Source organism: Cucurbita pepo, chromosome 1 (assembly GCF_057944985.1).
Source record: "Cucurbita pepo subsp. pepo isolate OVF chromosome 1, ASM5794498v1, whole genome shotgun sequence".
Classification (NCBI taxonomy): Eukaryota; Viridiplantae; Streptophyta; class Magnoliopsida; order Cucurbitales; family Cucurbitaceae; genus Cucurbita; species Cucurbita pepo.
In genome coordinates, this window is record NC_141798.1 from 5764012 (window position 1) to 5789358 (window position 25347).

General features: G+C 35.8%; 5 protein-coding genes and 1 non-coding gene across 8 annotated transcripts; 4 read left to right on the top strand and 2 right to left on the bottom strand.

Moving 5' to 3' along the window:
- Nucleotides 1-21: 21 nt before the first annotated feature.
- Nucleotides 22-94, top strand: TRNAK-CUU (transfer RNA lysine (anticodon CUU)). Its single transcript has one exon. It is a non-coding gene; the product is annotated as a tRNA-Lys (tRNA).
- A 1434-nt stretch (nt 95-1528) lies between these two features.
- On the bottom strand, nt 1529-2587 carry LOC111807888 (uncharacterized). Its single transcript, XM_023693723.2, has one exon. It carries the CDS (start codon nt 2473-2475, stop codon nt 1762-1764), a length of 714 nt encoding a protein of 237 aa, XP_023549491.2. The 5' UTR covers nt 2476-2587; the 3' UTR covers nt 1529-1761.
- A 482-nt stretch (nt 2588-3069) lies between these two features.
- On the bottom strand, nt 3070-5411 carry LOC111790320 (O-Glycosyl hydrolases family 17 protein). Its single transcript, XM_023671182.2, has 4 exons — nt 4898-5411; nt 3761-4339; nt 3400-3685; nt 3070-3318 (listed from the first exon to the last, which is right to left on the bottom strand). Exons 1-4 carry the CDS (start codon nt 5351-5353, stop codon nt 3290-3292), a joined length of 1350 nt encoding a protein of 449 aa, XP_023526950.2. The 5' UTR covers nt 5354-5411; the 3' UTR covers nt 3070-3289.
- A 1723-nt stretch (nt 5412-7134) lies between these two features.
- Nucleotides 7135-11207, top strand: LOC111779193 (Radical SAM superfamily protein). Its single transcript, XM_023659289.2, has 10 exons — nt 7135-7447; nt 7560-7635; nt 7715-7812; nt 7948-8055; nt 8173-8259; nt 8412-8528; nt 9550-9653; nt 10124-10263; nt 10371-10507; nt 10607-11207. Exons 1-10 carry the CDS (start codon nt 7241-7243, stop codon nt 10781-10783), a joined length of 1251 nt encoding a protein of 416 aa, XP_023515057.2. The 5' UTR covers nt 7135-7240; the 3' UTR covers nt 10784-11207.
- Nucleotides 11208-11845: 638 nt separating this feature from the next.
- Nucleotides 11846-16286, top strand: SCL30 (SC35-like splicing factor 30). Of its 2 annotated transcripts, none has more exons than XM_023693670.2 (8): nt 11846-12002; nt 12571-12754; nt 12897-12974; nt 14518-14679; nt 15011-15048; nt 15431-15509; nt 15600-15791; nt 15929-16286. In XM_023693670.2, the coding sequence occupies exons 2-8, from the start codon at nt 12579-12581 to the stop codon at nt 16050-16052; spliced, it is 849 nt and encodes a 282-aa protein (XP_023549438.2). In that variant the 5' UTR covers nt 11846-12002; nt 12571-12578; the 3' UTR covers nt 16053-16286. The 2 variants fall into 2 exon arrangements, with proteins under 2 accessions (XP_023549438.2, XP_023549446.2); XM_023693678.2 differs by lacking the exon at nt 11846-12002 and adding an exon at nt 12092-12271.
- A 1010-nt stretch (nt 16287-17296) lies between these two features.
- Nucleotides 17297-23682, top strand: LOC111804741 (2-oxoglutarate dehydrogenase, E1 component). Of its 2 annotated transcripts, none has more exons than XM_023689519.2 (9): nt 17297-17432; nt 17563-19209; nt 19417-19643; nt 19737-20069; nt 20435-20681; nt 21554-21682; nt 22389-22604; nt 22867-22990; nt 23148-23682. In XM_023689519.2, exons 2-9 carry the CDS (start codon nt 17656-17658, stop codon nt 23384-23386), a joined length of 3069 nt encoding a protein of 1022 aa, XP_023545287.1. In that variant the 5' UTR covers nt 17297-17432; nt 17563-17655; the 3' UTR covers nt 23387-23682. The 2 variants fall into 2 exon arrangements, with proteins under 2 accessions (XP_023545287.1, XP_023545296.1); XM_023689528.2 differs by having other exon boundaries at nt 17309-17432; nt 17557-19209.
- Nucleotides 23683-25347: the final 1665 nt, after the last annotated feature.

Consider the following 25347-nt stretch of genomic DNA (forward strand, 5'->3'; position numbering starts at 1 on the left):
ACATAGAGTGTTAACAACAAAGCCCGTCTAGCTCAGTTGGTAGAGCGCAAGGCTCTTAACCTTGTGGTCATGGGTTCGAGCCCCACGGTGGGCGTATTATTTTTATCTTTTTTATTTTGCTATTTATACTAAAATTTTTGTTATTTATCCCTCTATTTACAAAATAAGAATAATAATAATAGTAGTTTTGTTATTTTATTAACTAAATTAAAAAAAAAAAAAATCTAACTTTTATAATGGTACTTTTAGTTTTAAGGTTCAAAATGTTTTAAAACTTTTGTTGTAATATGAATCTATAAAACATTGGGATGAAAATGAAGCCTAAAATAAGATGACGACCTAAATAAAAATTGAGACTCGAACATTGTCGCACGATCCTACGTCACCACCACACATGTTCAAGGATTCAAATTTCATTTAAAATTCTAATAATTTTTAGCATTTTTTAAACCCCTAAAAAATGTCATGAATAGTATTCTTTTTATAAATTGAAGATATTAATAACGAGTTGAATTGTTTTCATATTAACATTTTTTTAGATCAATATTTGAAAGTGGAGACTTAAATCTCAAACGACATATATATCTCAATTAGATAATCATCCTATCGATACATCCAATGATGCAAACTCAATTAATTTTATTGTTACAGCCAACCAAACATATCCTTATAAGACAATGAAAAAAAAACGTAAAATTCTGATAATTTTGTAAATTTTTTTATTTTTAATAAATCATTTTCCATAATTGGAAGGGATATTTTTTAAATAGTTATATAATATTAATGTAAATAATTAAATAATAATAACCATGTGAGATTATTCCAAAACAAATAAATAATTTATTTTATTTTACAGAAACAGAAACTGGAAGCTGCGCAACACGGGTCTCAAAATTAAAGTGATTTCCTTGAAATTATAAACACATTTTAAAATATTTGTCTCAATGTTCTGAAAGTTGTTCAGTTATTATTATTATTATTATTATTATTATTATTATTATTATTATTATTATTATTTTAATATGGAATTGGAGATTCCTCATAATTTAACAAAATAAATAAATACCTAAAAATTAAAATCTTGCTTATTTATTGCTGTCTACCCCCCTTAAAAAGAAGTATTTACATAATTGGCACAACATAAATGCCTATTTCTCAAATACACCAAGTTCAAATTTTTACACACTACCAAAATCATACCCAAATTAAATTCAAATATAACCACTAAAATAATTTATTTTTATTTAGGTTAAATAACTTTATTTATATGATTTTTATTTAGGTTAAATAACTTTATTTAGGTTAAATAATTTAAATTTAATAGATAAATAGAATATTTGGGATTCGAATTTCTAACCCCTCAACTCAATGTGAGTTTTTCTATTTTTACTTGCTCCCCGCCCTGATCAAATGAGAATGGATAAACACACTTAAGAAATATAATAAATATAATGACGTGATAATAGTATGAACTCGTTGACTCAAACATAAAATAACTATACGTATATTTTCGATCAAAATGTGAACGAATGGAAGAACGAAAACTCCACTTTAATTGATGATTTAATTGCATTCTTTCCCGGGAAAATGACCATTGATACGAAAATCATAACTACGAACATTGTTAAGTGTATCATTTTCCAGGTAAAAGATTAGAATCCAATCTAATTCATCAAAAGGAAGGGGGGAAAGTTGCAGGAATTGAATCTCAAACAAGAAATTAAACTTTAAAATTAAATAGAATATCAATTTTGGAGGAATTCAATGAACAACGGCCACCGGCGGCGTTGTAAAGTTGTTGTTGCTGCTGCCGCCGCCGCTGCCGCCGCCGTCATAACTAATGTTTCTCTGATTCGGCAAGGCAAGCATAGCGGTGTGGTCCAAGAAATCATTGAGCGCAGTAACCGCCTGCAAAATTGTGTTTAAATCATCGGCGGCGGAGAATCCGAAGCAGCCTTTTTCGCGGACCGCATAGATATAAAAAGTTAGGCATCCTTTTCTATATTTAAATCTAGCCATCTCGCAGCCGCTGAGACCCCGAATCAGCCGCCGATTCGCCTCGCCAAGTGGGATTTCCACCGGCCACAGACGGCCAGCGGCGACTTTTAGAGCCTCCGTTGCGAAAACGAACAGAATCACCTTCGATTTCTTGGTGCCGAGGCCGAGAGTCAGAGTATGCCAAGCGTGGTGCGCTAAAATAGTGAAATTCGTCGGGAGGAACGCGGCGGTGGAATTGAATGGAAGACGGTTGCTGTCGTGGTGCGGTGGTAGAGAGAGGAGTTGGAGAAATTCTATAGTCCAAGCTCGCCGGATTGTGAAGGATTTAACGACGAATTGACCGCCGAATCGGAGGCCTTTGACGGCAGCGGAAGGCTTGAAGGAGAAATCTGAAAGTGGTGGATTGGCGGTGGCGGCGCCGGGTTGGTGGTGGTGCTTTTGCTTCTTGTTATTGTTCTTCTTCTCTCGATCTTCCATTTCTTTTTTCTTCGTTTGATTTGTCGGTGGCTTTTGGTTTTGGTTAAGGCCTTTTCTTTTGTTTACAATATTTGGGGTCAAAACAAAACCGCCTCTGTCTGCAGATAATTATATAATAATAATATCAAATAAATAGATTTTAAAATATATCTTTAACTTTTAAATTATTTTTAATTATAAAAGGATAAAATAACTTCAAACTCAATTAAATACTTAATTGAAAGTAAATAGGTAAATTTAAAAATAGCAGGAGTAGAAAAATATTTACAAAATAATAATAATTGAAATGTTAGGACAAATTTATATTTCGCAATAATAATAATATATATATATATATATATTTTTTTTTTATGTACTGGATATTATTATATAATCAATATGCTTAAATCATGGGTATCTTTTAGTATCTAATAACTTGTATATATAATTGTTTTCGAGTTAGTCATTTAATATAGTTTAACTAACCAATATACTCCGTATCAATTATTATTTTGAATGATGCTCTTAATTTTTTTTTTTTTTTTTTTTTTTTTTTTTTTTTTTTATAATTTTGTTCTCTTTCTTGCTCACCATATCACATTCTTCGACGAAAAATTTAAAGATTAGAATCCAACAATATATTAAGATGAACACATAGAACGAGATTGATACTTAGTTTTCATAAGAATACAATTAATTACAATAAAGAGAAAATAAATAAAGAAGAAGAAAAAAAAAAAAAGTGTATGCAACTTTATGTGGTCTCATAGATTCCTCTCATACGTCCGCCCCGTATGCAACCGAAACCCCTCGTCCGCCTCTAGGGCTCGATCACTCAAGAAATGTACACACAGCCGCCGTGACCTGCATCAGATAACCACCGCTGTTAGCACAGTTAATTGGATTAGAAACTGTAATCGGAAGAAAATTAGGAAGCGCAGTTACTTGGATTGACGGTGGTTATAACGCCGGTGTGACTGAAATCGCAGTTGAAATCGTTGCGACCGGAGGTCTGATAATAGGAATTCATGGCGAAAGAGGCGTGGGATCGGATATCATTCGGTAGAAAACACGCGCCGCCGGCTTGGATTGGACGGCAGTCGATGTTCGAGCTGCAAACGTAGTCGATGTTCTTCTGTAAGGCTTGGACGGATGCGTCGGATTTGGGGACGCACCATTTCTTCCCCGACGGCGCCACCGGTTTGGGTCCACCTCCCCGACCACCACGGTTCTGTAATTTACAATCCGATCTGATTAGTAGTAGTTATGTTGTAATTTAAAATGAAATGGAAGTATAGAGACTAACCCGTCCACCGATCATGATGTTGGGAACATCATAAACCGGAGTAAAATCCGGGTAAAACAGACCCCAATTCCGCTCAGCGGTCGGACCGGGTTTAAGATTTTCATTGAACAGAGCAAACAAATAGGTCTCGAATTTCCTGTTGGGCATCAACGGAGTTCCTTTCCCGGAATTGACATGCCAAACCAAGTTCCTGTGGAAAGTAGCAGCGTTGTTGGTGCTGCAAGCAACATAGTCGCAATTGGTAGGCCACCCGGTTTCACCGATGACCATCTCGACGTCGGAGTAGCCGATGTTCTTCATGGCGGAATAGAGTGCGTCCATCATGGCGTCGAACATGTTGGTGTAGGTGATTTTAGTGTACTTGTCGTAAACGCCACGGTTTGGTCCGAATAAGGCGTAATTAGCCATGTTGGGTGAGTAGCCAAAGTAGGGATATGGGTTAACCATGAATGGGGCCTTGGTTTCTCGCAGGAATTGGAGCATTGGTCCGAAGATGGCTCGGTCGTACCCTCGCCTAAACCGCCCCATGCTTGGTGGCTCCGAGATTGAGAGGATGGCTAACGAATGTGGGGATGTCACCTACAAAAGTTCCAAACGACGCCGTTTTATAATTTGACAACGCATTTATATTTCTTTACCTCTTTTAAATATTTTCATTTGTTTTTTTTATATAATTATTTCAATTCTTGCTTTATCATTGTTATTACTTTTTTAAAAAATAATTGTTTATCAAAGTTTTAAATAGTTTTGATAATTTTAGAAAATAATATAATTAAAATCAAGTCAAATGTAATGGCATTTTAAAAAAAAGTGAAAAGTCTATAATACCTACCAAATTTGAAATGTATGTTAATTATTAACTTATGCTCTGATTACTTACGATTTTTAGAGTTAGCATGCCTAATTTAGAATTAGGAATATGTGAAAGAAATGTAATTAAAATTTTAAATATTCGCAAAAGAAAATAAAAAGTCATTTAAAATCCATAGTTAAAATTAATTTAAGAATTAAAATCACCAAAAAAAAAAAAAAAAAAAAATCATAACCTAACAGCTTTAAAACGGCTTTATTTATTTATTTATTTTTTTTTCTCACCGGCTTAAAAGAAAATGAGGTATAATAAATAAGCATTATTACCTTAATGTCCGTAATTCCGGCGAGAACCAGAGCTCGGTGGAGCGATTTCATGGCGGGAACAAGACGAGCGATCAGGGGCTTGTCGTTAGTGTGGATGATTTCATTCCCCACTGCAATGTAATGAATCCGCGTCTGAGGATGAAACGGCCGAATATGGGCAGCGACCCACTGGCGAGCGGTGGCCAGATCCGTCAGGCCGGGGATCTCGCCGTTTCCGACTGTCACCGTCACCAGAATGCCGGAGCCGGCGAAGGCTCGCAGGATATCCGGATTCGTATCGAAGATCTTCACGCGGTCGATTTTGGTTTTTGTTTTGATGAAGTTCACTACCTCCGCCGGCGGCCGGAGGTTGTTTGCCAAAGTGCCGTAGTTGACACCGATGGCGACGGCGGCGGTGGAGATTTGGAGAAGGATAAGAAGCGCCGCGAAGAGACGGTGGAATGCGGCGGCGGACATGGTGGGACGAGGGTGGATTAATGGGAGTGGAGAGAAGAGAGGATTACTGAGACCGATTCTGAAACAGCGGAAAGTGGAGAATATTTATACAGCGATACGAACACGGAAAAAGAGAAAGCGTTACGAAGGTGGTGGTGGTAACCAGTGGTTGTCAGGCTTGACAAGACGGACCAATGAGATATTGCCAGGTCATTAAATCTGAGGTGGAAAATTGATGGTGTTGAGTAAAAAAAGATGACCGCGGGTGAGGGTAAGATCCGAAGATAACGGCCGTACCTTTTTCTTTTTGGCTTTCCTCCTCATGGCTGAGCGGAATTTTAGCCTTGATTATTATTTTAGGTAAATCATGTTTTGCCTTTGACAATAGAAATTAATTAAAGTTTTAATTTATAACAACAATGGTTACGACTAATTTTAAAGATTATAAATGTAATTATTAATTATTACATAAATAATAAACGATTTATTAATGATATATTTTGATGGAGAAATAAGTTTAATGATGAAATGTCAAAAAATGTGGGCAGGACGCAGAGGCTGAACCGGAATTTCCCGGCGGCCCGGAAGGAATGAGTTGGTTTTACGGATTTACCCCTCCTTATACGCGTGAGTTAGTGTGTGAATGGGAATTGAACCGTCGTGTTTTTTTTTGGACTGTAGTGGGATTGGGGGAAAAAAAATAACAGCTCATGTTGCGCCGTAAATACGTAGCGACAGGATACCGGGAGGGCAGGTTTTTCTTTTTTGTTTCTTTTCTTTTTAAATAATAACTGATGTTTTATTATCTTCCACATTATATATTTTTTATCTTATTTATCGTTCTTAACGTTATTAATTAATATTTTTTTTATATTATCAATTAATTAATTTTTTAGAGACTAAATGTGTTTATAAGTTTTAAATTAATTCTCGTAAATTTTTTATAGAAACTACAATTTCATGAAGATTTAGGGAATAATGCTTAAAAAACTACCATAAAAATATACTTGAAGTAAACTACAAGTCACGATTTGATTAGAAGGATTAAAAAGCTGCGGATAATAAAAATTGGTTCACGATAATGATTTTTTTTTTTTGTCTGTTTTCGACATTTTTAAGGTCAAATTGTAAAGTTAAATCCTACCATTTTATGTGTTTGTGGGATCACATTTTTTTAATTCATTAATTATTAAAATAAAATAAAAAATTTAGGAACAACTTTTTATTTATTTTTTATTTTAATTTAGTAATGCACACCTGCTATTGAACTAAAAAAAAATGATAATATTCCTTTCGTTCTTTGTGGTCGCGTGTTGGATGTCACGGTCATATTTATTCGATACGTGCTATTTATGATTGCACGTTCGTTTTAAAACATTTTTACTCGTTTTCATGTTTGTTAGGTATTTAATATTTTTGTTATGTGAATTTAGAGGTGCATTAAATAACATTTATTGATGTTAAAATGCCTTAAAATATATGGTTCGGAAGTGACTAGTTGTCAATTCTTGGGTTATACGCCGTCAAAGTCATGATTGTTATTTATTTGCTTGCTAATTTATAACATTATTATTTTTAAATATATTTACAAACTTTTTTAAAAAATTTTATTTTTTCCAAATTTCTAAAATATTTTAATGAAAAATAAAACTAAAATTTAATATTATTCCGATATTAATTAACGTTATTATTATTATTATTATTTTTAAATTTAAGGTATTAACAAATATTTTAAGTTAAAAGGATTTTTGTTATTATTATTTATTAATTTAGCCTAAAAACCGATAGAAAAAGAGTACCAAATGCCAAATTGAAGTGAGAAACAAAAAACCCTCCGGAAAAAAGAACAGTTCCGGATAGGGTTTTAGCCTCTGGTCTCCAAGCAATCTCAAGAGCTTCTTCTCAACGATGATCGCCATTTCAATGACGCTCATTCACCAAGTCTGCTCGCCGTCCGTCGCACGTGCATTACGCCCTCGCTGCGTCGCTGCCGTGCCCTCTCGGAAGTCCTCCACCTTCATATCCCCTCCCGCACGAGCTTCTCCCGAATCTCCAAAGGTGCTCATTGGCTTGTCGGAGGAGCAGCTCCAACAGCTGGCCGTAGACTTGGGCCAGGTAACAAACAAAATTCACTATGTTACACTCTAAACGCCTGTTGTGAATTGCTTGCATTTGATGGAGGTTTTTTCCTTTGTATCGTTAAAATTTTCTGTTTGAGATGGATTAGGAGAAGTATAGAGGGAAGCAGCTCCACCAGCTTATTTACAAGAGGAAGGTCAAGGAAGTCGAAGAGTTTACCAACTGTCAGTGTTCTTTCTTCTTATTTGCTTGATTTCGCCGGTTTGCTCATTATCTTATCATAGTGATTCGGGTTGATTGCAGTGCCACTGGCATTCAGGAATGGTCTTCAGGAAGCTGGATGGAGAGTCGGCCGTTCGCCTGTTTACCAGTCTGTTACTGCGTCTGATGGGACCGTGAAGGTAGTTTGATATATACAATTTTTTGATTGCATTCTTGTTGAATTGTTCAAATTTTATCAGGTTAAGTAATGGTTGAATGTTTTTATTGCATGTTCTTCTGACTTTAAGCATAAAATTTTTTTCAAAATTTTGCAGTTATTGCTTAAGTTGGATGACAACAGGCTGATTGAAACAGTCGGCATACCTGTGGAAGACAAAAACAGTAAAGGGTCAGTTCGCCTTACTGCTTGCATCTCATCACAGGTAATATTCATATCTGGTCATTCAAAGACATGAATTTTGTGATTTACATGTTCGTCAGCATATCTTCTTTTATAATTTGGGCAAGTAGTCTTTCTCTACTGACTCTCAAACATTAAGGTTGGCTGCCCACTGCGCTGTTCTTTTTGTGCCACTGGAAAAGGAGGATTTTCTAGGAATCTTCAAAGACATGAAATTGTCGAGCAGGTATTTTGTCTCTCTCAAACGCTGTCTTTATGTCCCATTACGAACTGTTACTGTTCTGATATCTTGTTGTTTCCGAAATTTGAAAAAAAAAATGCATTTATGTCATATAATTAATCCTCCCCTTTGTGATTAGTTGCATCCTATCTGCACAGGTATTTGCAATTGAGGAAATTTTCAACCATAGGGTGACAAATGTAGTATTCATGGGAATGGGCGAACCGATGTTGAACATGAAATCAGTGCTTGAAGCGCATCGATGCTTGAACAAGGTTTATTTTATTAGATTCATCTTGTCCTAATACTCTAGGATAATTTTTTGTTTGCTATTTGATTTTTTCCTTAACTTTTCTTCTTTATTTTCTCTTTACCCCGTTACATATATTGCAAGAGAGGACTTGGAAGGGTAAAATTCGATTAGGTTGTTTTAATAGTCCAGACTATTAAGAGAAGTAAATCTGGGAAGCTGGAGAGGACTCGGAGGCCTGCGTCTTCACACTCTAGTAAAAACTTTCATTGAGAGTGAAATATTCAGGGGAAGTATCTCTAGAGCACACTGCATTACAAGAATCCTCTCAATTGGTAAAAGTCGTATGTAATTATGAGAAACCTCACGAGAGAACTTTAGAGGTGAAGAAAAACAACATTCTTCAAGAACTTCCCTGAAAATTTATTCACCTGGCACCCCATGAAACAGTTTTTTACTCCTTTCTAACCAATGCCTCATAAAAAATTCTAATAGCATTGAAGCACAGGATATTTAATTTTCTTTTGAAAGGGTGTTTGTGCTTCACTTATCTAGAAGCGACCAATCGAAAGAGCTAGATGACACAACAAAAGGATGGATTTTTTGAAGAAGAATTCTTAGATTCAATTGGATTGCAAGATACATGTATTCTATTTGAGTCATCCGGAGACATTAGGAGGCATAGCTTGGCTTTTATCCCAATTATTCACTGCCCAGGAGGAGAGACCAAGCGTAAACCTATCTCGACCTTTTGTATCCATACTTCCAAAGCCTTTTGTTTAGTGCACGTAAGCATAATACTTTCTCTTAAATCATTCCCAAGCAATCCCCTAGAGTTTTGAGGCTCTATCAGTGTCCTGCATGTCCACTTTGAGTTATAGGTTTCTTATGCCATATTCTTTATTGATTATAAAATTTGATCACATCCAACTGTTGTGGGTGGGAACTTGGGAGGGCTGGCTTTAAAGTTCCACCAGCTTTATTACATGCTATTTTTTACGTTGCTGAGTGTGCAATTTCTCATGAATTTTTTATATTTTTCCAAGGATGTTCAAATTGGACAAAGAATGATTACAATTTCTACTGTGGGCGTTCCTAACACAATTAAAAGGCTGGCGTCTCACAAACTTCAGTCAACATTGGCCGTCAGGTAACATATATTCTGCAGGAAAAGTATTCTTGTTTTTTTTTTTTTAAAGAGAGAACTATTGCCAGTGATATTTTCCAAGGGAAAAGTTTGCCTGTTTCCATATGGCATATACTCGTGATAGATAATAATATGTACGTTTTAGAAGTGTAGGATTTTTTTTCTTTTCTCCAGTCAATCTTTATTGGCTGGTTATACGTTGTCATCCCTTCAAGCTGTTCCAATTGGTATGAATTATAACCACAGAACGGCTATAGAATCATTAAGAAATTATATTAGGCAGCCCGTTCTTGTAGAGTTTTATCTAGCATCTCAAAGTTCTTTCCCCTCCCAATCCATAAGTTCCAAAGGTTAGCTTATAGTGTTTATCCACGAAGTGTTAGGTTGCTTTGAAGAGATGATCCATGGGCATTTGTAGGACGAGGTCCTTCGTTTCTCGTTTTAATTCTACTTTGATTAACTCTTCATTGTAGCTTACATGCACCAAACCAGAAGCTTCGGGAGACTATTGTGCCCAGTGCAAAAGCATATCCTCTAGAAGCAATTATGAAAGATTGTCGTGATTATTTCGTCCAAACTAGTCGGAGAGTATCCTTCGAGTATGCCCTTTTAGGTACTGGAACCACTTCGTTCATTGTGTTCCTCATCGTAGATTCTGGCATCGTGTACATCTGACAAATTGTCTCCCCCCAATTTTTTGGTTGCTTATCATTTGAACAGCTGGAGTCAATGATGCAGTAGAGCATGCTGTAGAACTTGCAAAGCTTCTTCGTGAATGGGGAGGTGGCTATCACGTGAACCTGATACCTTTCAATCCCATAGAAGGCTCCGAGTATCAGCGTCCATACAAGAAAGCAGTATGTTCTCGACCAATGCGCTATTTTCCATCATATATCAATAAGAAAATGTATATATTCATGTCCTCACTGATCCATACTCTTTTCTTCTATTTTCAGGTGATGGCTTTTGTAGCTGCTCTAGAGTCTCACAAAATCACTGTAAGCGTTCGTCAAACCCGAGGCTTGGATGCGAATGCAGCTTGTGGTCAGCTAAGAAACCAATTTCAAAAGAACCCTTTGCTCGCCGACACGGACAGTAGCCAGTCTGAATCAGCTGTAGCTGTTGCATGTTGATGTAAAAGTTCCCAGCCGTTTGCTATGTTGCATACACCCGACCCGATCCTTCTCTATACACCTAAAGGCTGGAAGAACCAATTTTTTTTGTGGGGCGAAGGCACCTCAAGGAAGCTTGATAGAGATGGATATGAAGAATGGAGGCAGGCAGCATATCCAGGTCCGGATGGTGCACTTATGAAGGTAATCTATTAGGGGTAATACCAATGGTGGCTTGGCTTCTAAATCTAAATCAGTAGTCTCTAAGAAAGAGCGCGACAAATCTGAAAGAGGCACATGTTTACCTGCTTATCCACTGCCTGGAATTCTGCTTGGTAAATGATTTCATTGCATATTTCCTTTTTGAACTTGTTATTTACTCCCTGTTTATTCATAGAATATATTTTGGTTCAATAAGATGTCAATTTAGAGTTGTTTTTATTTTCCCATGGACTGATACTGAGCTTGGGATGATTTATTTATAGCTACATTTTGGAAACTGAAACAAGAAAACGAGCGAGCGTTACAATGTCTGAATGATGACGAGATTATTATGTTTTGACATATCGAAAGTAGGCTAAATTTTAACCCCCAAGCATTGTTGTTTGTTTTAACAAAAAAAAAAAAAAAAAAAATACTCGTTCTTTCAAAAGTAATATTATCGTTGGCTTAGAATATGAATGATAGTTTTGAAATATTGTCAAAATAAGTATTTTTAAGTAAATGTCAAAATTTATGTTTTTCATATATATATATATATATATATATATAATTTAACCTTCAAAGTATTTAAAAATTAATTGATAACTAAATATACATTTAGAATTTTATGCCTATTAAGTTTTCTTTTTTAAATGAATGAAATTTTACTTTCAATTATGTGTTCAGTCAATATATATTTAAAATTTATGATTATTGAATTTTTTTTAAAAAAATAAGTTAATAAAATTATAAACTTTAAATTCATGAATTTCCAAAAATATTGAATAATTCAATATGAGGTTCTAAAAATTTGACACATATTTTTTTAAAAGCTGAAGGATGTATATATATATTTTTAATACAACCAATAACATTTTTTTAGGACAAAACTTTATTGTAAAAAACTCGCATTTGAACGAAATACAGTTATAAAAATCTAAACCCTACCGCAGTAGTTTTCTTGCTCAGGAGTATCAGGAATCAGATCGAGGGAAATTTCTCTCTGCGCATTTTCTTGTCTTCCCGCTCTTTTCTTCAGGTAATTTTACACTTTCGATTTCTGGTTTCACTTTTTTGTAATCGATGTATTGATGAAAACTTATGATTATTTCTCGATCGAATCCAAACCCGCACGAAGTCTGCCTATAGTTGTTCATCGCCACTCTCTTTGTTTTGATCATTCGGAATTAGCTGTTTAGTTTTACTCTTGGTTTGAGTTATCTGTTTGCGTTTCATCAAGTAAAAATTTGGGAGAACTGAAGAGGAGGCTTTTCGTCGAACCCTTTCGATTCCCTTTTAATTTACTAGGTTACTTTCTTTTGCCTATTCTCGTGTGGGTTTATGATCTTCAACATATTAATATGCATCTGGACGGGCACTTGAGAGGTTTAACAGTCGAATCGGGAATCCTAAGCCTGTGAAGTGTAGTTTAGGGTTTATCAGTCAGAAGCCCGTTTTCAGTTTAGGATGATGTGTGGGTTAATTGGATTAACTACCATTTCTAGTTTTATTATTTTTCTATTAGATAGTAATTAGTTTGAATAGATAGGAAGTTTCGACAATATGCATCTTAATTGCAGTCCTCGCCTGATAATTGTTTTGGCCAGGTCGAAACATGAGAAGATACAGTCCACCATATCATAGCCCTCCAAGAAGAGGATATGGTGGTCGTGGAAGAAGCCCCCCAGGAAGGGGTTATGGTGGTGGTGGTGGTGGTGGTGGTGGGTATGGAAGACGAAGGGAACAGCCTCATGGTAGCCTTTTGGTTAGAAATATTCCTATGGATTGCAGGTCAGGATTTGGCCACGTTTTTTCAGCTTCCATATTGCTTTGTCCAATTTAGGTTTCAGTTCTACTATTCTAATTTATGGATTTTTTGTTTTCTGTCGCTGCATTTTAAGAACTTGGCTTCTGGTTGTATTTGTACTTTTAGGCCAGAGGAGCTTAGAGCGCCATTTGAGAGGTTTGGACTTGTTCGCGATGTGTATATTCCAAAGGACTATTACACAGGGTAAGTGTCTTGTGCTTATTATTCTTATTTATTTTTCACACCACTCCAACCATGGTATATGATTGGTTTTATTAAGCTGTTATTCAGCCTGTTTCCTAAATGTTTACTTTTATATTTCTTGTGAGTTAGTTTGATAATGACATGTCTTTATATGGTTATTGTCTGGACTCTTGGATTTAATCAAGTTGACCTCAAACAGGGTTCGGCTGGTAATTTGATGTTTACTGGTTAAGCATTAAGCCAAGCCTTTTGCATCAGAAATTGAGCCCGATTTCTTTCTCTTGATTGATGCTCTCAGCCATGTGTGCTAAGCTTCTTATTTAGACCAATCATGATCATAGTCTAAATATACAGAGCACATGTAAAGCTTTTCTTATTTTCATTTTAAGATTCTATTTTCCGAACAATGTCTAACTTTTTTTTTCTTCCTTTGGTTTTTTATGTGTCTACATATGTAAGATGAAATAAACTCTTAAGCAAATTTCGGGCGACTTTTTTCCAACTATTTTTGAACTCGATCAATTCTTGAGGGTGTATATTCGTGCACTGAGTTCTAATTTGTTAGAGACAATATTTAGATCATATGGAACGTGCGGTTGAGTTTGATAGTTAGGGGCTGAAGAGGATGAAAAATGTCGAATGAAATTTCACCGGACCGTACTTTTTCTGGATAGATCTTATTCCCATTCCATAGTGTGTTAAAATTTGAACTGCTTTGTCAGGGGGCATTTTGGTTTGAACTTTGAAGTTAAAACAAGCCCAAGCCCCTATAAATGAGGGTCTACTACTTTTCTCTGCCTAACATATAGCTCATCAAGAATGTAAGGTATAATATTGAAATGAGGGTGTCTCTCGCTGAGGAAATATTAGATTATGACACCCATCAATAGAAGTTGATGAGGAGGATGGTAGATTCTTGAGCAATTGAAGCCAACAAGGTGAAGGTTTTACGGTTGTGGAATGTTTGTTGAAGTGCTTCATGTTCCAAGTGTTTGAAGAATTTTCTACTCATGAATTGGTAGTTTCAAGTACTTATATCAAGAAATGTGAATTTGATGAGGAAGAAGGTAGCCTATTGAGCAATTGAAGCCTACAAGGTGAAGGTTTAAGGTTGTGAAATGTTTGTTCAAGTGCTTCATGTGTTCCGAGTATGTGAAGAATCTTCAACCCATGAATTGTTGGTTACTTATATCAAGAAATTTGAAGATTTTTCAAGTCAAGTTACATTGAATTGAAGTGCTTATAGTTACAAGAATATGAAGATTTTTCAAGTCACTTGCCTCTTTCATGCTTGATTGTAAAGATAAGGTTAGCTACTGAACTTTGACATTAGCTGTGCTTTATATAACTCCAGCCTCAGCTTTGAAGAAACCAGTCTGAAGTTAATATTGGAAATGAAAAGAAAGCTATTTAGTTTGTGGCATCCCGAATCCTTTTGGCGTTGATAAAGTATATTAATGTAACATTCTATCTAGTGACCTAATATTTTTGTCCAGAATGGGTTTCGTACTTTGATCACTTTTTTTTTTTGAATTCCTTGTAGTCAGCCTCGAGGATTTGCATTTGTGGAGTTTGTTGATCCTTACGAGGCTTCTGAAGCTCAGTACCATATGAATGGGAAGAAATTTGCTGGTAGGGAGATTGCTGTGGTCCTTGCTGCAGAATCAAGGAAGAGGCCAGAACAGATGCGCCAAAGGAGTAGAAGGTAGTCTGTTTGTTCCCTTGTTCCTCTCTTTCATAATGGTTTCAAGGGACTGCATATTTACAATGTAGACTCCCTTGTATCTACTTCCAAGTTTAAGTTGCATGCTTGTTTTCTTGAAGTATATAGATTCTTGTTCATCTGGAAAACAAATCTCACATTTTTCTGCATTGTAACTGACCTGGTAGCAAGCAATCTACCTTATCAGGGGTTGGAAGGCAATTGAAATCTCTTGCTCTTTCCATTCACTGTGTTCAATGGCTAACAGCCGTTTATGATGTCTATTTAGTTGCAAGTTACATGTGTTTTACTGTTCTTTTTTTCCTTTTTGTAGGGGACCATCAGACTATGGTGGACGCCGTTCTTATTATGGTATGGGTACAAGTAATCTCTTTTCAAATTTTATGCACCTTTTATATAATCTTATAGTTAAGTAAAAACCCCAACAAAAAAAAGTAAGAATATCTCTTATATTCAAATTCAATTAGCTTATTATAGCTCTAAGCCTAAGTTAAGTGGTCTTATAATATCCCCTTAAATGGGTTTCAATTTGTTCCTCCTCTGATCATTTGTGTTCGTGGAATTATTGGTTGCAATTTGTTCCCAAATTTCAAGCACATACTAAAGTTTGGAATCAAATCAATCATTAACTGTTTTACTAGACAAAATAAGTCCATGTTGGACTACTGTATTCAATGTTCAACATGGTTTCAGACAGTAATTGATCACTTGAATAATTTTTTGGACAATATAGGGCGTTCTAGATCTCGTTCAGTGTCCAGATCACGCTCCCCCCGTCATCCTTCAGGTTCAAGAAGTAGACACCGATCAAGGTAATCTATTTAAAACACATGGCTCATGTTTTGTGAATGCTTTAGGTAGTAGTAAATATGCGTAGTAAATATGCCATATGGAATTGTCAGATCCTATTCTCCTGCTCCAAGATGGCGAGGCGACTATTCTGTTTCCCCTAGTAGAAGGCATGCCGATTACCCCAGATCGCCGAGAGGTGCTGCTCGTGAGCGAGATGGAGAGAGGAGTCGACAAGTATATTCTCCAGGTTATGATAATGCTGATGGTCCTGATGTCGATGGAAATGGAAATGGATATCATGAGTAAGTTAGTCTTATGGTTGAGAATCCTCTCTTTCATTTTGTTTAATCTTAAGCTTATCATCTTTGTTTACTAAGCTTGTTTAGAAATGTGTTCTGTTGTGTCGTATTTATTCGTCAATCCCTTTTCTCTGCTTTAGCAAGCCTACATTTGAAGGGGAGGATGCACGAGCTAATTGGAGGCCTTCTCCTGATAGACCATCAAGATCACCTTCGGGGTCTCGATCCCGCTCTGCCGATGCGTCCCCAAGACATGGTAGATGATGTGAAACTATGGTTTCTAAAATCTAACATTTGTTACTCTGAAGTTAGTATCCACTATCCGTTTTAAGTTGTATTTTGTATGATGTTGTTAGCGATCGGATTTTCTAGACAGGCAAATTGGTTTGCTCATATTTGAAGCTTAAAATTATTATGGTAGGCCACCAAACCTCTTGCCACTTTTCTGGATTGTCAATGCTCTTCTTCTTCCTCATATATCTAATCTCATTTAGCATCCTCGACGATACTGTCACCCTTCTCATTCATCTATTTGTTCTTCACTAGCAATTTAACTCCATTATGTTTGGTGGAGACAATGTGGTTACATTTGACAAGAGACGTCAGAGATGTTTTCATGTTCTAGTTTTTTTTTTTTTTTTTTTTGTTCCGATGATTGTTACACTATTTTGTGTCTCAATTTTTGTTCAACACATTTTTATTTGAATAATATAGCAACTTCAGAAGAAGAATAGAATTATTTTTGAATCTCATGTATTTAAATGGTGTTGTCGAAAGAGATAGGAGAATGGAATGAAATTTTATTACCTCCTTTCTCTCTTTTTTTTTTTTCTCATATACATACATATTTATATATATATATATATATATATATATACTTAAAATTAAATTAAATTATAGTGTGTAGTTAATTCCTTATGGATTCTACAAATTTGAAAATGGAAAGATGATTAAAGTTTGTCCCTTAAATTAACAAACTTACCAAATTCAAATATTTGTCCTAATTTATATTTGAATTGAGGGCGAATCCTTCCCTTGCTCTTATTTCCATTTGAAAATTAGGATTACCAAAAATATAATTGTTTCGTTTTTCTCTATTTGATTTTTTAAAAATCAATTTTAAAAAATAAAATATTATTTAAAAAACAGTTTCTATAACTATTTAGTTTTTAGTTTTAGAAATAAATAGTAACTCAAAAGGATTATGAGGGTTAAGTTTGAATATCTACGTAAGTAAAACAATTTAATAATTAATATATATTAAAGTATGACCAATGAATCTCCCCTTGTAATTAGATTATCCAATTTTTTTTTTTATTAAAATAATTGGTGAATTGTAAAAGAAAAAAGAAAAAAGAAAAAGGAAAATCTTCTAAATTTTACATTCGGCCACCGCCAGAAAATAGGAGGTGGGACCCACACCCACGCATTATGGAAGAAGACTAAAATTTTAATAAATAATAATAATAATAAATAAATAAATAACTCAACGGCACGCCGGAGAAGAAAATAAATTGTGAAATAAAATTAACAAAAATAAAATAAAGAAAGTGGAATAAAAGGCGCAGCTGGGTCGTTCGGTCTGAAGCGAACGCAGTATCGCTTTTCGCCGATTTCAGGGTTTCCAATTTCTTCGCCATTTCGGTATGTGCATGCTCTGTATTAACTCCATTTCTAATCTTATAATTTTTTATTTTTTATTTTATCATTGTTTCTGTTCTTCGTTCTTTGTCTCGATCTGATTTGTTACATATCTGTCTTGTGGAAGCTGCAGATGTATGTCATTGGGTATAAAGTCTGAGAAATATTGACTTGGAACAGTTTTCTTTTTGTCCTACTTTGATTTTGGGAGTTTTGATCGGTAAGAATGGGATTGTTTAGAGCTGGTTCTGCCTTGGCAAAGATTGCCATTAGGAGAACTTTGGCACATGGGGGAGGATCATATGCTGCGAGATCACGTATTGTTTCCTCTCAGAATCGATATTTTCACACTACGGTTTTTAAGTCTAAGGCACAATCTGCACCAGTGCCTCGCCCTGTGCCTCTTTCGAAGCTAACTGATAGCTTCCTTGATGGCACGAGCAGTGTGTATTTGGAGGAGCTTCAAAGGGCTTGGGAGGCTGATCCCAACAGTGTTGATGAGTCCTGGGATAATTTCTTTAGGAATTTCGTGGGTCAGGCTGCAACGTCTCCTGGTATTTCAGGCCAGACAATTCAAGAGAGCATGCGTTTGTTGTTGCTTGTCAGGGCTTACCAGGTTAATGGTCATATGAAAGCCAAGTTGGATCCATTGAATTTGGAAGAAAGAGAAATCCCAGATGATCTGGACCCTGCCTTCTATGGATTTACCGGTGCTGATCTTGATAGGGAGTTCTTCCTTGGCGTGTGGAGGATGGCTGGCTTTTTATCAGAAAATCGTCCAGTGCAGACTCTCAGATCAATATTGACCCGCCTTGAGCAAGCATACTGTGGGAGTGTGGGATATGAATATATGCACATTGCAGATCGTAATAAATGTAACTGGTTGAGAGACAAGATTGAGACCCCAACACCAATGCAGTACAATCGACAGCGCCGAGAGGTGATTCTTGATCGTCTTATATGGAGCACACAGTTTGAAAACTTCTTAGCCACTAAGTGGACTACAGCAAAAAGATTTGGGCTTGAAGGTGGCGAGACTTTGATTCCAGGGATGAAGGAGATGTTTGATAGGGCTGCAGATCTTGGAGTTGAGAGCATTGTTATTGGAATGCCTCACCGAGGAAGACTAAATGTTTTGGGTAATGTTGTTCGGAAGCCTCTTAGGCAGATCTTTAGCGAGTTTAGTGGTGGTACAAAGCCTGTGGATGAAGTTGGACTTTACACAGGAACTGGTGATGTCAAATATCACCTGGGTACTTCCTATGATCGACCAACTAGAGGTGGAAAACATATTCATCTTTCTTTGGTTGCAAATCCGAGTCACTTGGAAGCTGTTGATCCAGTTGTCGTTGGGAAAACTAGAGCAAAGCAATATTACTCCAATGACACTGAAAGGATCAAGAATATGGGCATTTTGATTCATGGTGATGGTAGCTTTGCTGGACAAGGTGTAGTTTATGAAACTCTACATCTTAGTGCTCTTCCCAACTACACCACTGGAGGAACGATCCACATTGTTGTGAATAATCAAGTTGCTTTTACTACCGATCCTAGGGCAGGAAGATCATCACAATATTGCACTGATGTTGCCAAAGCTTTGGATGCCCCCATTTTCCATGTAAATGGTGATGACATGGAAGCTGTTGTCCATGTTTGTGAGCTTGCTGCAGAGTGGCGCCAAACCTTTCATTCAGATGTTGTTGTTGATTTGGTTTGCTATCGTCGGTTTGGACACAATGAGATTGATGAGCCATCCTTCACACAACCTAAAATGTATCAGGTTTGTACTTCCATTTTTTAATAATGTTTTTGGATATGAATATTGTGGAGTTTTCTTCTTTCTCCAGCTTCAGTTAGTTGGACTAATTCTCAAAACTGTATTGATGTTTCTTTCCAACTTGTTTCATCATGCTTGGTTCATGTATTCATGTTATTAGCTCATATACTCTTATTATCTGTTACTGACCACTGAACTGATTGAGAACAGGTTATAAGGAATCATCCTTCATCTCTTGAGATCTACCAGAAAAAACTTTTAGAATCTGGGCAGGTGAGCCAGGAGGATATCAATCAAATACGTGATAAGGTTAATAAAATCCTCAATGAAGAATTTTTGGCGAGCAAAGATTACGTCCCGAAAAGAAGAGACTGGCTTTCAGCATATTGGTCTGGTTTCAAGTCACCCGAACAGCTCTCAAGAGTTCGGAACACTGGGTACGGTAAATTTTATTATCTGATTTTTTCTTCTATTACTACTTCATATGTGATACTTTAGCAATGGAATTTATACTTTGATCAATTCTGCAGAGTTAAACCAGAGATACTAAAGAATGTTGGAAAAGCTATTACTGTATTTCCAGATAATTTCAAGCCTCACAGAGCAGTCAAAAAAGTTTACGAACAAAGAGCACAGATGATTGAAACAGGAGAAGGCATTGACTGGGCACTTGGTGAAGCCCTTGCTTTTGCCACTTTGCTTGTGGAAGGCAATCACGTCAGATTGAGTGGCCAAGATGTTGAGAGAGGCACCTTTAGTCATCGGCATTCTGTTGTGCATGATCAAGAAACAGGGGCTATCTACTGTCCTTTGGACCATGTTATCATGAATCAGAATGAGGAGATGTTCACTGTAAGCAACAGGTAAAGTTGATTATAATCCCTTTTTGCCTATGTATTCCAACAAGTTTCCTTTTGGTAGTTTGTATAGAATAGTTATTAGGGCTACCTGCCTATGTTAGAGTTGTTACCCAATGAGATGAGTAATCTGCATCTTCAAGTTCTGCATGAAGAATAGTGGAAGCATATTAGTTTGGGTTTGATCCAGATGACTCTCTTGATATCATGCCGCAGTGCTGGTGTTGTTAATTTGTCAGTGTATCACCTGTTTACTCTGATGTGAGCTTTGTAATCGAGGGAATCTGAGTATTGAACATCTTTTTTGAGTTGTACAACGTACTTTATTGAAGTAGTCTCTCTTACAAGCTCTCTTTTTTCTTGTCCAACAGCTCTCTTTCAGAGTTTGGAGTTCTTGGATTTGAGTTGGGTTACTCGATGGAAAATCCTAATTCATTGGTAATCTGGGAAGCTCAATTTGGTGATTTTTCAAATGGCGCTCAAGTTATCTTTGATCAATTCTTGAGCAGTGGTGAAGCGAAGTGGCTGCGGCAGACAGGGCTTGTTTTGCTGCTTCCCCATGGCTATGATGGTCAGGGCCCTGAACACTCGAGTGCAAGGATGGAGCGTTTCCTTCAGGTATCCGTCGACGACCTTCTTCGTCTTACTCCTTTTTTGTTAAAAAAGAAGATTTTTTTTTTTTTTTTTGTTACTCCTGTTTTCAGTGTCTTTCCTAAGGCTTGGCCTGATGCTCTCTTTTTTAATGTCTAAGTCAGTCATTTCTCCCTGCTTGATTGGTTTTCTGTAAAGAAATCATTTCTCACTGCAAGAAGCTAGTTTAGAGAAATGTTGAAACATTTTATTTCTATCTTGTTATATATTGTGTAGTATTTTTTAAAGAACAAGCGCAGTGCCATCTCGGGCTTAAGGGTGAAGTGCATAGAAAATCAAAGGTTTTCTTGTTAGTGTACAAAAGTTAATTTATTGAAGAGAAATTGTAGTATCACAAGTCATTAGATAATGGGAAATTTTAAATGAGAGATTTTGTAGGAGATAGTATAGATAAATGTTTCTTAGTTCCGTTTGGAAAAAAAGTGGCGCTGCTCACAATAGTGAGGTTCATCTTTAAGTAGTTAAGACTTGGCAACATGAACTTGAAATTGTGAGGTTTTTTGTAAAGAAATTATATTCCTGTTTAGATTTTAAAAAGTTCCATGGGTATAATAAATAGTTTTGAGGAGCTTGACGTGACACTGCTTTGTGTAATTAATTTTGCTAGCTGTGGATTAGAACTTAACAAACTACCATTGAAGAAAAATGTGCCTGTATGTATTTCGCCCTTCTAAGCTTTTTCTGCCAGGATGTCAGGAACTTCATACTTGCAGTAGCTGGTTTTGCTCAACTATGATTAACTATAGTTGGAATCTTGGATGAGAATGTTTGTACTGGTGTAACGTAGTAGAATTCAGTTGGGATTCTTGAATAATATAAATATTCATAATTTATGGCAGATGAGTGACGACAACCCTTTTGTTATTCCGGAGATGGATTCTACCCTTAGAAAGCAAATTCAGGAATGCAACTTGCAAGTTGTGAATGTTACCACTCCCGCCAACTATTTCCATGTTCTGCGGAGACAGGTCAGTGCACGTTTTTGGTTGATGATTTTAGTTGCTTTTATTATTATTGTTATTTTAACACAAAATAAGAAAATTTTAAGATGAAGAATAAGAGGCGGATGGAGGCATCCTTGAACTAAAAAAAATATTATAAACTTCCCCACTATTCTATATGGAGCAGAAGTGATAATAGAATCATAAGATTAACATTCTTTGACCAGAGCCTCTACCTAGGCCTTCCATTTACCAAAATAGAGAAATTCACAAGCTGAAAACAGCTTCTGACTTGAGTTCTCCAAACTTCATTTCCAAACGACCTTATTAAGAAAGTACCGACCCACTTCTCTTTGAATGTTTGGAGACTTACGGACAGACCAGGTCAAGAACCCTCCTAGAAATGAAAATTGGATCCATCTAACAAACTTTCAAACAAAAAAATGAAATCTTTCGAGATAGGTTTCCAAGGACTACAATGGAAATCATATTTGAGAAAAACTTTAAGAGTCTCAACATTTATTGTGAAAACTACATTTTTTATTAAAGAAACCAAAGAGGATCATAATGGGAGAAACTCAACAAGCGCTTGTTTGTTACTGAGGTAAGTTTGGTTCTACAGTAAGATCTGCAATTCTCAAGCCCTCAAAGTAATTTGATTTTGGAACTGCTTTCCAATCAATTATAACGTCGTTAATATCCTATTTTTCTCTTGTATCTATTTTATCTGCAGATACACAGGGAGTTCCGTAAGCCCCTAGTTGTGATGGCCCCTAAGAATCTGCTTAGACACAAGGATTGTAAATCTAATTTGTCCGAGTTTGATGATGTCCAAGGTCATCCAGGCTTTGACAAGCAGGGAACCAGATTTAAGCGCCTTATAAAGGACCAGAACAATCACTCTGATCATGAAGAGGGTATTAGACGGCTAATTCTTTGCTCTGGAAAGGTTAGTATCCATTATTCCTTTTCTGGTACTCAATTTTCTCTAAATTCATGAAGCCTGGAATAATTTTTTTCCTTCCTGGAATTTCTTGGATAAATGAGTTACCGTTTGCCTTTGTTATGTAGTTCAAATTTGGTTATATATTTCATATTCATTATTGACTGGTCTATGTAATCTTTCCATTCATTCCCCAGAAATTGGGTTTGTGTTTCACTTCCAAGGTTTTATTAATTGCTGAAATATTGTATGCTTGCATTGTTTCCAGATTTACTATGAGCTTGATGATGAGCGAACCAAGACAGACGGAAAGGACGTTGCAATATGTAGGGTGGAACAACTTTGCCCCTTTCCTTATGACCTCATCCAGCGAGAGCTGAAGCGATATCCAAGTATGTAATTCAATTATTCAAATGTTCGTAACAACATGATACCACATTGTTCTAGGCTTCTACCAAAACTTCTTATAAGAAAATTTCCCATAATCTTCTCTTTTCTTTTCCCTTTACTTTTGAGACCAGAAATAACGTGTTCTTTTTGCTTTTCAAGATGCCGAGGTCGTTTGGTGCCAGGAGGAACCAATGAATATGGGTGCATTCACCTACATTTCTCCTCGTCTTGCCACAGCCATGAGGGCTCTTGGAAGAGGCACGTCAGAAGATATTAAGTACGTCGGTCGGGCTCCATCAGCTTCTACTGCTACTGGATTCTATTCAGTTCATGTTAAGGAACAAACCGAGCTTGTGAAGAAAGCATTGCAGCCTGAGGTTATCAAGAACGTCTTCTGAGGCTGAGGTTCACAGAGCGTAAGTGGTCTGAATACGCACCCCCTTAATTTTTGCATGCAATGTGATGCGAGCGTCATCCACTAAGACCAATTTTGAACTGAGATTTTCTTTTTGATGTTGATAATTGGTACGCCAATGATAGTTTTTTGTGGTTTGATGTATACGGCGTTCAATAATTTTAGATCTGTGAGCAGTCAAGCTCATGGACGATATGATCTCAAACCTTGATCTCCAAAGTCTTTCAAATATTAATTTGATTGCCTTGTGTCTATGAAATGAAATTCTTCTTATTCTCATTTACTTTGTTGATCGTTGAATTGCTATGTTTGGCAAGGCGAATTCGGTGGCTATTAAACCCGTGTATCATCCTCCTTTTAATATTTGGATCGACGTTTACAATGTCAATTCAAGTATAAAGAAATAAATAAGACATGAATTGACATCTTAAAGGTCGATGGACTGTGTAGTAATGAATTGACATGTTAAAGGTCGTCGATGGATGGACTGTGTAGTAATAAATTATTTTGCAGTCGTATGCATGATTGGAGGAAAAAAGACGAACATCATCTTCATATATCTTCTTATGTTTTTTTAAGTGATATTGTTTGACCACTTTTCTAAATAAGGTGATTTCAGGTATAGTGGAAAAACCAATTATTAAGATAAGAATCTGTTTTTTTTTTTTCTCCTTCTTTTAAAAGGAAACTCCTCGAATACACAACAATATCTATTGAAAAGTAATGCTGAGACACATCACTTCAGCTGCCCACTCAATTTCAAACAATTACTCAATCCTAATTTACCAATTTTGCCATCTATTTTTTATTTTAAGATTTCTTAACGTGACTTATAGATTCAAAATATATGAACGACTCGATCACAAGGAGCATATAAGCTTCCAAATAGAATACAAATGAAACCAATAGAAACATAGGATCATTTACACAAAAGCAAGTCGACTAAGGTGACCACTGGTTGACCCGACATTAGGTAACAACAAGTATTAGTCAAAATCAAAATAATTATATTTTAAAAGAGTTGAGAGACTGGTATAAATCTTCAATTTCTTAAGCAAATTAACAAATGGGTAATAACATAGTATAGTATGAAGTGTCGTAATAGAATTGGATATTAGTTTTGAAAATGGTGAAGGGTTGTGATTAGTGAGATGGATAGCATTTGGGAACAAAAATAGAATTATTAATTTTGTTTTGTTTTTGTTTTTGGTATACTAATCTTGAACAACCATAGGTTTAATTATTCACAACCACTTTAAGGCTACAAAATAAAGCTTCTCTAACAAATTATTGAACCAAAAAGTTAAAATGATGATACGAAGGAGGTGTCATAATCTATATTAAAGTAATCTTAACTTTTCTCTCCTTTTCATCTTGTCTCGCTTTACAAAGTATTCATAAAAATTAAAATTTTAATTAGATTATTCAGACTATCGTTTTTATTATGAATAAAAGTGTGAGATTTCATATCGATTAGAGAGAGGAACAAAATATTTATTATAAAGGTGAAGACGACGCGTTCTAAAATTGTGAGATTGACAACTATATATAATAGTCTAAAGCAGATAATATTTAATAGTGATAGATTTAGGGTGTTATTAAATGTTAACATCTTTTCCTTAATTCAAAACGTGTATTTATAAAATTCCTTTGTTTAAAATATTAAAATATTTGTAATGCTTGTTCAATTGTGTATCTCCTTTAAATTGGATTTGACTCAAAATTTTGGATTTATTCAATTATATGAGTTTTGTTATAATGAATGCTCCAACTTTTTCTTTTTTCAAAGAAGAAATAGAAGTGATGGCAACATTTGAAAAATGAGCTCTCGAGCCTCGGGGTGAGGTGCGAGATAAGCTATGTGGATAGAAAACAAGTTTAAGAACGTTTACGAATAAGACGTACGACAAAGTCAAATAATTTTTCATCGAGAGGTTTTATTAT